Source organism: Mastomys coucha, unplaced genomic scaffold, assembly GCF_008632895.1.
Source record: "Mastomys coucha isolate ucsf_1 unplaced genomic scaffold, UCSF_Mcou_1 pScaffold22, whole genome shotgun sequence".
NCBI lineage: Eukaryota > Metazoa > Chordata > Mammalia > Rodentia > Muridae > Mastomys > Mastomys coucha.
In genome coordinates, this window is record NW_022196905.1 from 121635640 (window position 1) to 121650067 (window position 14428).

Below are 14428 nucleotides of genomic sequence, written 5' to 3' on the forward strand. Positions count from 1 at the left end.
GTGTGTGTGTGTGTGTGTGTGTGTGTGTATGTGTGTGTATCTTTCATTCAGGAACCCAGAACATTGGGCTGGGTATCAAGGAATGCACCACCATCTCTGAGTTGATTTGATCAGAGAATAGGTTAATTGAGAACTGCAACAAGAGTTCACAAGATCTTTTATTTGTTACTTAATATGAGGTCCCACTATGTACCCAAGGCTACAATTCTCCTGCCTCAACTTCCCAAGTACCTGGCTTTATGACTGGGTTTTAAGCTACTGACATCAGTGTGGTTTGTGTTCTTCTGTGGCTTCTGCCCTTGACCCTACTCTGATGAAGCAAGTTGCCATCTTCTGAGCTTCCCCAGGGACACAGCCACCTGGCAGGTACCTTTCTCTCCTGATTGGCAGCTAGTGAGGAGTGGAACTCTATGAACAATGCCTGAGTGAGCTTTCTCTGCAGGAGCCTCCAGATGGGTGCCAGCCTCCCCAGCAGAATTCAGCTTTTGAGACCTCGGCTCCTGGGACTTCATTAAGCCACACCTGTGCGGAATCTGGGAGTCCGAACACACCATTCTTCAAGCCATACTGAGTTTTAGATTAAGGTCCTGCATCACACAGTGTTCAGGTTTCCTTTCTGTTGCTTTGACAAAAGCGCTCTTGACCCACAGCAACTCGGGGAGGGAAGGGTTTGTTTGGCTTACATTTCCCAGTCAGAATCCATCATCGAAGGACTCAAGTGAGAACTTGAAGAGAAGAGCCATGCTATTTGCTGGCTTTCTGACTCATGCTTAGCTAGCTTTCTTAGCTAACCCATGACCACTTGTGTAGGAAATGGTGTTACCCAGAGTGAGCAATTAATAACTAAGACAATTCCCTGCAAACATTCTCATAGATCAACTCAATCCAGGCAATTCCTCAATAGAGATTTTCCACTCTGATGATTCTTGGCTGTGTCAAGGTAACAATCAAGGCCAACCAGGACATACAGTAATATGTAGCTAATATGACTGGGTTGTCACCCAAAAGAGGTGAGCATTTACCGAGAGGTTAGTGAGACACCATAATCAAAGCAGACAGAAACAGGTGGCTCCAAATAGACAGATGTTAGCTGTTCCCTCTTTTATATCTTGTGTACACTTGCCCATTCCCACCATCTATTCAACTTCCATTCACATATTGACTGCCCACTTCTCAGGGAACCCATCAGCTATGTTAGCATCTGAGATGACCATTTACTACCAGGTCTGGATAGGTATCTGCCAACTATCTTACCACCACCACCACCACCACCCCCACCACCACTACCACCACCACCACCACCCACTCCACCATCTATCCCAGCCCCTGGCAACCCAGTTTTCCAAAGAAATATCTCTAAGGATTATCTTTCCACTGTCTGCTGCATCCACCACCTTTCTCCTCCTGCTATAGCCTCTTCCAGAGGTCACAGAGGGGTGAACCTCAAAGATGAAGATTAACCAGGTCCTCTCAAATGACAACCAGTTCTCACCTCTGCTATGTACCCAAAGCCTACAGGAATCTCTCCTTAGGTCATGCTTACCCTGACACTTGAAATGTCTCCAGTATATGGCTGTGTGCACAGGTATCCCTACAGTGACATTTAGAAAGCAGAGCCTGAGCATTGAGACTCTGCTTTCCCGGTCCTCATCTGGCCTTCTGATGGATGATGGGAGGCTCATGTCTCTACCCAACTCCATCCCACGGTATGACAGGTATACTATGGCAGACAAGCTTCTGACTTCTCCCCAGGGGCTGAGAACTCTGATCTTCTGCTCTGACTCATGGAGTGGCATCTGCTGCTTGTTTCTTCCTAAAGTCAGTTAGCTCTCTTCTTATCCTGAGCCCCAGCTGCATGACTTCCTCCCCAAGATCACCTTCTGCTGGTGGTGCTTGTGGCTGGGGTCCAGTTGCCTACAAGGCAGAGTCTAGACACTTGGTCACAGTAAATCACCATGTGAACCCTTACCTGAAGCTAGCTACCTGTCTGCTTCCCTCCTCAAGTCTAACCATAGTGGACAGGACTTTCTGCTATGGATGCCCAATGTCCAACACATGTGTGCACACATGCACACACTCAAGCATTCACACATGTCCATGCATGTTCATATACACTTACCTTTTGTTGGAGACAACAGGGACCCGCCAGCCCTTGATCTGGTTTAGCTCCATGTCTGAGACCTCAATCTGCAGGGGTAGCCGTGGTACCCACACTGTCATCTCCAGGGGGCTGCTCAGGTGCTGGTAGGTGAAGCTGACCACCACGTTCACCTTGCCCTTCATTTCCTTCCCATTGACAAAGACATAGTCACATCTGTCAGAAACCTGGTGGGGAGGAGGGAGAGAAGCAGGGCAGGGGGAGGTGAGCTTCATTGCAGTCCACAGACCAGGGAACAGGGCAGTGGCGTATTTGGAAGTCACCATTGGGAGGCAGAGCAGGCACAGGCAGTTGCTGTGAATGAAGCACCTGATATCAGAGCAGATCCTGCAGGTGTGACTAAGGATCTTTGAACCACTGCGTTGGTAAGCAAAGTTGTTATACATTGATTTATTTGATTGTGTCTGTGTGTGTGTGCGTTTGTAAGCATGTGTGTACATGCGTTGTGCATGAGGAACACAAAGGGTGAGGCCAAGAATCTGTCCTTCATCCATCGTCCACCTTATCCATCAAGGCAGAGTTGCTTAATCAAATTCAGAGCTCATCTAATAGCTAATCGCACTCAGCAGCTTGCTCTGGGTATCCCCCATGTCTGCCCTCCAAGGCTGAAATCACAGACAGGCTGCCATGCCCTCCTGGTATGTATGTGGGTTCTGAAGATTCAAACTCCAATTCTTATACTCTCAGGGTAAGCACTTTTAACTCCTGAGCTGTCTCTCTAGCCTCAAAGTGAAGGGTCTTGATTGATGGTGATTAGCCTTGAGTGTTTGGGTTGGTTCTGACTCTGTTCTAGATGTCCTTTTGAGAAGGATACTGGTAATTTAGGGGATGGGAGCAGACACAGTGGCTATGGGCGTAGGAGGCTGTGCTACGAGCATGGAGATCAGGGAGAGTAAGGAATGAGACAAGTCAGATTGGAAGCTAAAGGATCCCAGACTGATTCCCCAATTCCTGATTCCAGATATTTGACCTTCAGAACTACAAGGGAATAAATGTCTTCTTCCAAGAGCCAGCTGATTTGTGGTTCACTGGTTCTAGTATAGAGTGGACCCAGGGTGGAATACGAAGATGGATTCTGGGATGAGAACTGGTCCCCTCACTTGTGCTTTGCTTGACAGCACAGGGAGAGGAAGGTATGTGCGAGGAATTCACTGGCTATGATGTAGGTCAGGGATGGATGCTGAGCTTACCCAGTATCATCTCAGCCTCAGGACCACACAGGAGGCAGGTGCAATGGTCAACAGCACTTCAACGGTGACAAGCCCAAGACCAAAGGACATTGATGACTCTCAACACCCCAGGGCCATGTTGAAGAGTGAGGGGTTTTGATACGTTTCGCAGCCCCTCTGTCTTCCCTACTCTCCTGGCAGGTGCCATTTCAGCCCAGGGCTCTTACTTCCCATCTTAAAGGATGAAAAAACCCTACTTTTAGCACTTAAAGGGGTGTGAAGGAAAGCAGACGGAAATGAGTAGGTTGTGCAGAGATCACAAAGGCCTTTCTAATGAAAGTGCTTTTTGTCTGCTGTAGAGGCAGCAGATGCCGGGAGCAGGCTATTGTGAGCCTCAGCTTGGGTGGGAAGGTCGATCGGTAAGAGCGGAAAGAAATGGGCAGCTGGCTCCATGGACGGAGACTTTGTCATCTTCAATGTCTGCCAATAGCAAAAGTACTTAAGTCTGATTGCATTGTACAGGGGGACTAGCAATGGCTGGCTTACTATAATTTGCGGTCTGGACAGAGCTTGCCTTGCTTCAGGGCCCAGGGAGTCTTTAATTTAAGGCCCTTTCTCTTTCCGGATTTCCATTTATACTTCAGGTTGAGCATCCACAGAGGATCAGAGTCCTTGGAAGAGAGAAAGGAGTCAGGATGTGGGGCAAGAAGAGAGGGAGGGAGGGGAGAAAGAAGGAAGGGGACAAGGAAAAGATGAGGGAGGGGGAGACAGGAAGGAGAGAGATGAGGAGGGGAGGGAGAAGTGAGAAAAGAAGGAAAGAAGAAGAAAGGAGAGGAGGGAAGTGAAGAAAGAATACTGGAACAAATTTCTGCTAAGACTCATTTTTAGAGCCACTGAGTCCTTCGTGAACATAACTCTCAGGGCTTTCCTGACAAACACGTGACCCATTTAAAGGAGCTTGGAGCTCATCCTGGGTGAGAGAGCCACACAGCCTGCCTTTGCATTGAAGGAGCTGTGGGCTGGGGTGCATTAAGTGTGGTGTTGAGTATGTGACTGCCTTTATCTTGGCTCTTTAACTCAGAGTTTATTCCTTGAGGTGACAGAATGCAGTATGGCAAGTGTTGGTATGGGAGAAGAGGCTTTGCAGGGTCTGTGAGGAGGCAGGGTTATACAAACAAGGTCAGGGGACTGAGGAGCAGGGCTATGCAACAGGACCCATGTCCCGCATCGGTGGGGCAGGAGCTGCCCACAGGACATCTTGCGCTCACGAATTAGGGCTGAACTCACCCGTAGGTATGTGAGGTATCATTTAAGCCAAGGGGGAAGACCAGTCGCCGAGAGTGAGCTCAGAGGCTTGAAAATCTGTCTCTGTGGTTCTCCAAAGATGCTCCTGGGGTGCAGTTCACATCTTATACTCTGAGATAGTCAAATGAACTGCTCAATAGTGATTTCTGCTTCTTCGGGTTGGCGGGGGCTTGCCTTCTGTCTTGCTGGGACTATCACTCCCCAAAGAGCGGCCACGTACACCAGTTACCTAGCTGTTACCTGGCTGCTGGTGAGATGGTGGCTGATGTCAGCCCATGATCTCAGAATTGGGGTTGCACATAGCTGCTGGCCCAAGTTGGGGGCCAGAGATACAGGTAAGAAGAGCCCTTCCTTGGGGTGATTCACCACAGCCATGGGTTGTTTGTTATCTCACTTCATGAGGCTCACCTTGATGGTATCCCAAACAAAAGGAGCAGGTTCCAAGGGCTATCTCTATTCCTAAGTCAGAACCTGCCAAATTGGCGACGTTCGAAGCTTAAGCCCTGACTGAGCACGGCGGATGACAGAACACAGGCTCACTCCGCTCTAATTATCCAGAAACTCAGAATGGGCCAAGAATGTAACTGGGGGTCTCCACAGGGAAGGGGTCTCCATCTTAAGCCACCTCACACACATCACTTGCAGCCTCCAGGTCATGGGAGGGGGCCCTTCTAATACAAAGGATGGTCATGGAGAGGAAGTGAAGTGGAAAAAGATACCAGAAATATCCTAGGGGAGAGACGTAGCCAGGCAACTTCCCATAGAGGTGGTGGAGGAGGAAGTGCCTGGGTAGGATAAACAGAGGGTGGTCTAGCCTCGAGGGGTTCCTGAACGCAGTTCTCCTGAGCCTATGTGCTTGGGAGGATTTGGATACATCTTAGAGATATAAGGGATTATGACTCATCCTTTTTATCCACTTAGAAAAATGTTGATATGTGTAAAATGTTAATGTGCGCGAAATGTTGATATGTGTAAAATGTTAATGTGCGCGTGTGTTCATGTGGAGGCTAGAAGTCAATATTGGCTGCCATTCTCAGGGGTACAGTTCATTTCCTTTGAGAGAGCATCTTTCGTTGGTCTGGGGCTCACTAATTAGGCTCAGCTTGCTGGCCAGCAAGCCCCTGGGATCTTCCTGTCTCTGGTTCCCCATTACTGATGTTACCAGTGTACGCTGCTGTATCTGGCTTGTTAGTGTGAGTTTAGGGGATTGAATCCAAGCCTTACAGGAATGTACCTCCCCAAACGAGCCATCTCCCAGGACTGATCTTTTTTTTTTAAATTAACTTTGTATAAATAAATATATTTCATTGTGTTTATTAAATAAGGTTTATGAAATGATAGTTTGGGGTACATGGATACTGGCGACTTGAATACAGTGTAGGGGTACAACGATGTATCCCTGTCTCTCAGGGTGACCAACTTTTGTTTCTGTGGTGGGAACAGCTGGAATCTCATTTGCTAGGACTTCAGAACCCAACCTCAGCAAGCTCCTGAGGAGCGTGACTTCAGAGAACATGTCATGTATCTGAAGTCCCCAAGCTCATGGCCGTTCCTCACAGTGGCCGTGGCGACTCAAACCTTTCGGTCGCACTTCTCGTCTGCTGTCTCCTAGTTCTTACCCTGCCTTGGCGTCTACCAAGTCTTCTCTAAGGAGGTCACGTACACACGAGTGTCCCTCACCAGCACTGCCCCAGGTAGCCTGCCCTGTGCTCTCTCAGCTCTGGAAGACATGGTCTAGCTGGGCTGGCCATGAGCTGGAAAAGCATGAGTCACGGTTCCTGAGTGGACAGGGATCGTCATGCAGGAGGCCAGAGACACACATTGAGTTTCTTCTTATGGAATCCACAGGAACAGGTCCCCTCTCTCCTTCCATCCATAGCACCTGATACTTAAACCCCACAGACTTCCCCTCCTGGGAGATGGACCAGAGTGATTCAACAACCCAGGTGAACTGACCGACTTTATCACTTCTCCTTAAAGTGTGACTAATGGTACACGTCAAATTATTTCTTAACTAGTACTTTACAATGCCGGCAACTTCCAGGAGTGATTGAGTAACACTCTTGAGTCCCCTCCATAATCCAGTCTCAGACAGTCTCCCCTGCTCCATGATGGAGACAAAGCTAATATTTCTGACTCTCATGTGCATAATCCTGGCACTTATGTGAATTTAATGCTAGTGCTAAGCTCTTCTGGTTAAATGCTGGCTGCATTTAAATCTTTTCTAAATATCACTTCTGTGGCCAAATTTATGTTCTCTGGGCATTTCTCACATTCCCCTTTCCTTCAAACGCTTCAGCTAAGGGGAATAAATGCTTATCTTTCTTCCCTCAAACCAAGCAAACAGTGATGTCCTACCAGGGGCTGGCATCTGTGCCTCAGGCTGGTGGTACCATCTTGTGATTGGTTTTTATCTTGGGTGGAAAACAAACATCCTTAGTGATGGTGGTGGTGGAGGTAAGGATGCAGCTTACGTTTAAAGTCTGCTAAAGCAAGGTGCCATATGTAGCTCGAAAGTCTTACTCCATCTGTTCTTCCTGGTAAATACACTAAATACTATGATTGCCTGTGAAAGCAGCCACCTCCCTCCCCCCCCCCCCCCCCCCCCCCCCCCCCCCCCCCGGCTCATCTGTGGTAACACTTGACTGCCAGCTGTTGGAGCAGTTTAAGGAGGTTGTAGAGCTCTTAGGACTGTGGCCCTGTTGCAGAAATGAGCCACTGAGAGGGGGCCTTGGAAGAGGTATCTGTTTCATGTTCTGGCCTGAGCTTTCTAGATCTCTCATATATATATGTATATATATATATATGCGTGTGTGTGTATGTGTGTATATATGTATATATGTGTATATATGTATATATGTATGCATGTGTATATATGTATGCATGTATATATATGCATGTGTGTATGTGTGTATATATGTATATATATGTATATGTATATATATACATACACACATGTATATATGTGCATGTATATATGCATGTGTGTATGTGTTTGTATATATGTGTATATGTATATATACATATACACACACGTATATATATGCATGTATATATGTGTGTGTATGTGTATGTATGTATGTATGTATGTATATATATATAAATTATATTTATGTGTATAGATGCTTTGCCTTAATGTATGTCTATGTATCATGTGCATGCCTGGTGCCACAGAGATCAGAAGAAGTTATTTCATCCTCTGGAACTGGAGTTAAAGACCCAGGGGAGGCTGCTAGGAAATGAACCTGGATCCTCTGGAAGAGCAGTTGAAGGGCTGGATAATTGACTCAGTAGGTACAGTGTTAACCTAGCATAAAACTCTGGGTTTGATCCTCAGAACTGTGTAAAAAGGAGGTGTGGTGGTGTACCCACATGATCCCAGCACTCAGGTGGTAGAGGCAGGAAGATCACAAGTTCAATGTCATCGTCAGCTGTGCAGTGTGCTTGAATTCAGCTTGGGCTACACTGAGATGCCACTTAAACAAAAAACAAAACAAAACAAAACAAAACAAAACAAAAAACAAACAAACAAAAAAAAATGGAGTCATCTGGGAGAATCAACTGTTCTGAGATGCCTGGGTTGAATCCTAAATCTCCAGTGACGTTAACTATTTAAATTGGGCTGGGGCCATAGCTCAGTGTGTAGAGCACTTGCCTTGAAAGCCTAAGGACCTGAGTTCAAATACTCAGAATCCATGTAAAACCTGGACATAGCAGCCCAATCCTGCAGTGAGGTGGAAGGTGGAGACAGGAGAATCTCAGAAGCCCAGCCTGATGGCCGAGCAGCCTGTGAGCAGCACAGCAGCACGAGACCTCAGCCCAAGGTGTGACTATCTGAGGTTGTCCTTAGATCACCTCATGTGCGCTGTGGCATACATGGTCTCTCTGGATTCACACATAAGAACGTATAATGCACTCATGTACACGCTAAAAATATGAAAACCAAATAAATTAAAAATGGGTGACTAAGTTATGTCTGATCATACAGACATCTTTATAAAAAGATCAGTGCAAACGTAGGGATGTTATACGGTGCCAAGGTCATAGTGGGCATAATGAAGAAATAATGAGCAGGCAGCCATACACCCCAAGGGAAAAGGCAGAGGCAAAACCTGCTACCACTTACCTCTATCTATCTTTCTATCTATCTATCTATCTATCTATCTATCTATCTATCTATCTATCTATCTATAGACATATATGTGAACTATATGTGTGTATATATATATACACATACTGTGTGTATGAATGAATACTATATATGAATGATACATATAATTCATATATATGTGCATACACACACAGACACACACACACATATGAATGATACACACATATGTGAATAATAGCATGGTAATATATTTCTTCTATTTAAGCCACTCGCCCCACCCTGTGGTATTCTATTATAAACAGTCCACAAAACCATGCAACTGACCATACAGAAGAGCACAGTCATCTAAACTGTCCCTAGAGAGCGTTTTCTAATTTCAGAGGACAGTTACTGGCTTGCATGGAGAAGAGGTCCTCACGGATTCAGGGCAAGAGATCTCTTGAGTGGGCTCCTTGCATCAGCATCAATGAAAGCTGGTGTCAGGGATTGCTGTCTTTCTGGAGCCTTCCGAAATTTTCGACCATTTTGCCTTATTTTATTCTTCTGGTATCCCAGTTAGAGAGCAACTCCTAAGGGTATCATTGTACCAAACAGGACAGAGGCAACTGAGATGGAGTAGTGTCTCTGGTTCACATGGTGTTCTGGTTTGGAGGGTCTTGATTGAGAAATTGTCTAGATCTGGTTGGTCTGAGGCTTATCAGTGTGTGTGTGTGTGTGTGTGTGTGTGTGTGTGTGTGTATGCACATATACATGAATTATATATGTCATTCATATATATCACTCATTCACACACATGTGTATGTGTATATATACACATATTATATATAATATATATCATTCATATATTATGAATGATGGTAGGATTGGGTTTGCCTCTACCTTTTCCCTTGGTGTGTATGTTTTTGTGTGTGTGTATGCATGCACACATTCAAGAACGAGGCATGTGCATGTGTTGATTGTTAACCGAGGTGGCACCCTGACTGTGGGCAGCACCATTCCCTAGGCTGGGTTCTCAACTGTACAAGAATGAAGGAAGGCAACTGAGGATGAGCAGAAGCAAGTAGGCAGCATGGATGTGTTGTCTCTCTGCTTCTGACTACCGATGTGATCTGTTTAACTTTCCTGGAAGTGTAAGCCTTTCCTGCCTTATGCTGCTGTCTTTTTCAGAGAAAACAGGATTCAAACTAGACTATACGGCTAAGGATGTTTTAGAATAGAAGTTTGTACCCAGGCTGTTTTCTCCAGAGTCCAGCCTCATGGTGAGACCACGGAGCTCCTCTGAGGAGCAGAAGTTGAGTGAGAAACTGTGCTGGCGAGAAATACTAATGGCAGAAAAGGAGAAGGAGTGGGGCCTGGAAATAAACATCTGGCAGAAGGGATGTTACTAAAGAGAATTCTGCTGGAAATGGCCAAGATATATCCCACTGTCTTAGGTACCAGCTATAGCCATCCTAAAGTCGGCCTCGAACAGAGTGTCCCCCGTGAGCCACTTACTAGAGACTATCTTCCCCAACACTCCTCAAGGCCAAGTGAGTCTCTTCTTGAGGGAACACGGCAGCTTCATCTTTGTATGCCACATGATGCCTCCTAAGGACCACAGCTAGAAGAGCTGCTCAGGTCATTAGAATCTCTAGAAGATGCTGTTCCTGTTGGGCGGTGGTGGTGCATGCCTTTAATCCCAGCACTTGGGAGGCAGAGGCAGGTGGATTTCTGAGTTCAAGGCCAGCCTGGTCTACAGAGTGAGTTCCAGGACAGCCAGGGCTACACAGAGAAACCCTGTCTCGAAAAACAAAAAAACAAAAAACAAACAAAAAAGAAGATGCTGTTCTTCAAGAACCTTCATCACATACCCATACCCAGGAGATAATGCCACTCCCAGGATGTGTCAGCACCTTCATGGGGAAGGAGGAACCATATGCTTGGAGAACATTCATTTCTGTACACATGTCTAGAGGCTGCCATTGTCTTCCTATGGTTACTCACTAAGCTTGGATGGAAGATCATTTTTCACAATAGCAATAGCCCCCAGCAACTCTGCTTCAGACCCAGTTGGGAGGACTGGGTGGCAGTCACAGCGGGAGGCTGCGTGGTACGCTGTGGAATGTGAAATAGAAGGCTGGCCTCCACACTAGGTGCTAGTAGTACCCTTATACCAGTGGGGATAACCACCATGACTTAGACACTGTCAAAGGATTCACAGGCTCTCCCTACAAAGTGCTATGCGTTTTCTACGTGTATATTTTAGCCACACTAAGGTCCCTTGTCTGAGTCTCAAGACCATCTCTACAATGCAGCAAGAAACTCTGAATGAGTGGGTACTGGTCACACAGCTAGTGGGGTCCTCCCTCCTACATCTTCCCTCATGGACCAATGACTGTGCTCTAGGTAAGTAAGACACAGGGTTCAGAGTGAGCCAACTTGCTGGTCACCTCTATCATCTGCTAGGCTTCCCAGAGATCCTCTGACTGGAGCAACCCCATCTTCTTTTTCCAGTAAGGCAACTCTGAGATCCAGTCAAATTGATGCATCCAGAAGATTGTATTTTCCAAGGATAGCAGTGACCATTGTGCGCCCTGCCTTACCTCATTCTCTCCTTTACAGTGACCTTGTGATGGGTCAGATAAAAAGTTGAGCCCAGTTTCATCCTGGATTCTCAGTGGTCTCACAACTAGCTTAAACAATAGAACTTTTTTTCAGTGAATCTGTGATCTCTTCCTGTCATGGCCTCTCTCTCTCTCTCTCTCTCTCTCTCTCTCTCTCTCTCTCTCTCTCTCCCTCTCCCTCTCCCTCTCCCTCCCTTCCTCCCTCCCTCCCCCCTCTTTCTCCCCCATCCCTCTCTTCTTTCTCTCTCTTCCTCTCTCTCTCTCTCAGTATGTCTCTCTCTCTCCTCACCATGTCTCTCTTTCTCTGCATCTCTGTCTATTTCATTTTCTCCATCTTCCTGTCATGGCCTCTCTCTCTCTCTCTCTCTCTCTCTCTCTCTCTCTCTCTCTCTCTCTCTCCTCATCATGTCTCTCTTTCTCTGCATCTCTGTCCATTTCATTTTCTCTCTATAGAATGGAGTAAGAATAAATCTGGCCAGGTCTCCGAAGAGCAAGTCTCTGGGGATGCAAACTGGGAAGACCAATGGAGCCTCCTGCCTGGGAGCTTTCTGGCCTGTTTTCTCCCACGCTCGAGATGCCTTCCTCATTCTCAAGAAGCACAAAGAAAACAGCCACAAGCAAGTCAGTGTATATGTTTCTCTTCTCTGCACATGTATTTGTGTGAGAGTGGAGGTACATGTGTGAGTAGGTGCCTGTACATGATTGTGAACATGTGTGTGGAGGTTAAAGGATAAGGTCAGCCATCTATTGCTCTCCCACCTTGTATTTTTGAGGTAAGGTCTCTCACTCAACCTGGAGCATTGACTCAGGTAGGCTGGCTGGCCAGTGAGCTGCAGAGAGCCCCCTGTTCCTACTTCCCCACACTGGGATTAAAAATTTACACCGTCATGCCCATTTTTTTCATGGGTACTGGGGATTGAACTCAGGTTCTCGTGCTTACGAGGCAAGCCTGCTGGGGAGCCATTTTCCTAGTACTATATTCTTTGATTTATTCTGATCTCTCCTTATTGAAAGAAGTTCAGTTTTTGGCATTAACATATCACTAACCACAGCTCTCTCCTGGTGTGGTGGGGCTTGCAAAAGCTGCAAAAGACAGGGACAGTCCCTTGTAGGGAGAGACTGTCCATGTGTGCCACTGCCCAACCTATGTACAGTCCTTATGAAGAGTCTCACTCTTGTGGTAGGCTTGTCCCCACCAAGTTCTGTGGCTGTGAGCAGAGAGAACCTTCTATCAAGATTTCCTCGCACCACACACACATATCCCTCTATCTGGGTTCACAGAGGGCACAAGATAGTTACAGTTTGCCCTTTGCCCTGTCCCTGTCCTCACAGGAACCAAAGGAGGCTAGAGGAAGAAGCGACAGCTTCCATGAGTCACTGCAATATGCTCATTGCTCAACCTGTCAGCATCAGGCGAGCAGGCTGAGCATATTGTATTCCTGTAGCCAGATGACCAGGGAAGGGTAAACTTCTTTATCCTCCGTGTGGGTGGTAATGGGTCAAAGCCTTCCTCTCAATGGCTCACCTCTCTCATCCATCATCATGTTGACGTCTCTCTGGGTATGTTCAGCAAGAAGCAACTTCACAACAGTCCATTCTTCAAAGAGGCCATCAGTGCCTTCTCTTGAGCTGCCTGTATCCAAGGTAACAGGAAGTGATCCATATTGGCCCTGAAGCAGCAACAGGGCCTATGGGTAGAGGCTGCTCAAGGCTTGACAATGTAGATGCTTCCTATCTTTCTACAGAAGAGGAATGGGAAGTTGTCCTCTACACTGAGTAATCTGTGCAAGTGACCCCTGTAATAGTTTGAATAAGAATGACTCCCACAGCTGGGTGGTGGTGGTGCACGCCTTAATACCAGCACTTGGGAGGCAGAGGTGGGCGGATTTCTGAGTTCGAGGCCAGCCTGGTCTACAGAGCGAGTTCCAGGACAGCCAGAGCTACACAGAGAAATCCTGTCTCAAAAACAAAAAAAAAAACAACAACAAAAAAACAAATGGCTCCCACAAGGAGGATGGGTGGGACAGCGATCAGGATGTAAAGTGAATAAATAAATAAATTAATAGGGAAAAGAAGACTGGCTCCCATAGGCTCATATGTCTGAATACTTGGTTCTCAGTGGAACTTTTGGGGAAGGATTAGGAGGTGTGTCCTTCTTGGAGGAAGTGTGTCATTGGGGGTGGGCTTTGAGGTTTCAAAAGTCTCATCCTATTCACACTGTATCTCTCCCTGCCTTCTACTCATGGATCAAAATGCAGAGTTCTCAGCTGTTCCCTCCTGCATGCAATTGCTCAGCCAGGTACTCTAACCCTCGCAAACCATAAACCCCAAATTAAGTTTTCTTAGTTATGCTGTTTTATCACAGAGTTAGAAAATAATAAAGAGAGTCCTTCTCCTCTAGAGTTCTGCAGTGGTTGCCCTGTTCAAACACACATAACAGGTCTTGAAGATATTAAGTCATCCATTGTGGATCCCACTTTGATTAGTGCACCAGGGGCTCCTCTTGCTCAGCTTCTCTGGGGATGAAGTTCTTTCTGCTAATGCAGCAGTCTGGTAGACTGTATATGGTACATTTCTATATTTTCTTCTCTGCATCCATTGGAAAACTGTTCACCTATCTTACCAGATGTCCCTGGTCCTGCTGGAGCAGCTGTGACATCAAGCAGCAAGGTGGGAGGCTGAGTGGCTCAGGTTGACTTCTCTTTGGCTTCCCCAGATTTTGCGGATGTTCAGGTTTTCTGAGCTCTCCTGTTTCCTCTGCCATGTCCGTTGTCTGGGGATTCACTTCTTTACCCACTCTTAGAGTGATGCTGTCTGCAGAATGGGCCACGTGCCGACCCTGCCTGTCCCTGTTCACCTTTGGATTAGTTCGTCCGACCTATTCCCACCAACATTTTATTATGAAAAGCACTAATCAGAGGAAAACTGAAATTGAGCCCTCACGCCCACTACCTTACTTCTATAATTAAGTCTTGCAGTGTTTCCTTTATCACGGGATCTGTCCGCCTCACAGCCCTCTACCCATCTGCTTTTATGATCCGTCTCAACGGAAGCTACAGACATCCACTTCCTGCACCCCTGA

At 46.6% G+C, this 14428-nt stretch overlaps 1 protein-coding gene across 2 annotated transcripts in view; it reads right to left on the reverse strand.

Moving 5' to 3' along the window:
* Positions 1 to 14428, reverse strand: part of Tmem132d (transmembrane protein 132D) — a 651137-nt gene that overhangs the window by 12158 nt on the left and 624551 nt on the right. For both annotated transcript variants that reach the window (XM_031338040.1, XM_031338041.1), the window contains exon 6: positions 2120 to 2325. In XM_031338040.1, the coding sequence (XP_031193900.1) occupies positions 2120 to 2325 (206 nt within the window). The remainder of the gene's footprint in view (positions 1 to 2119; positions 2326 to 14428) is intronic.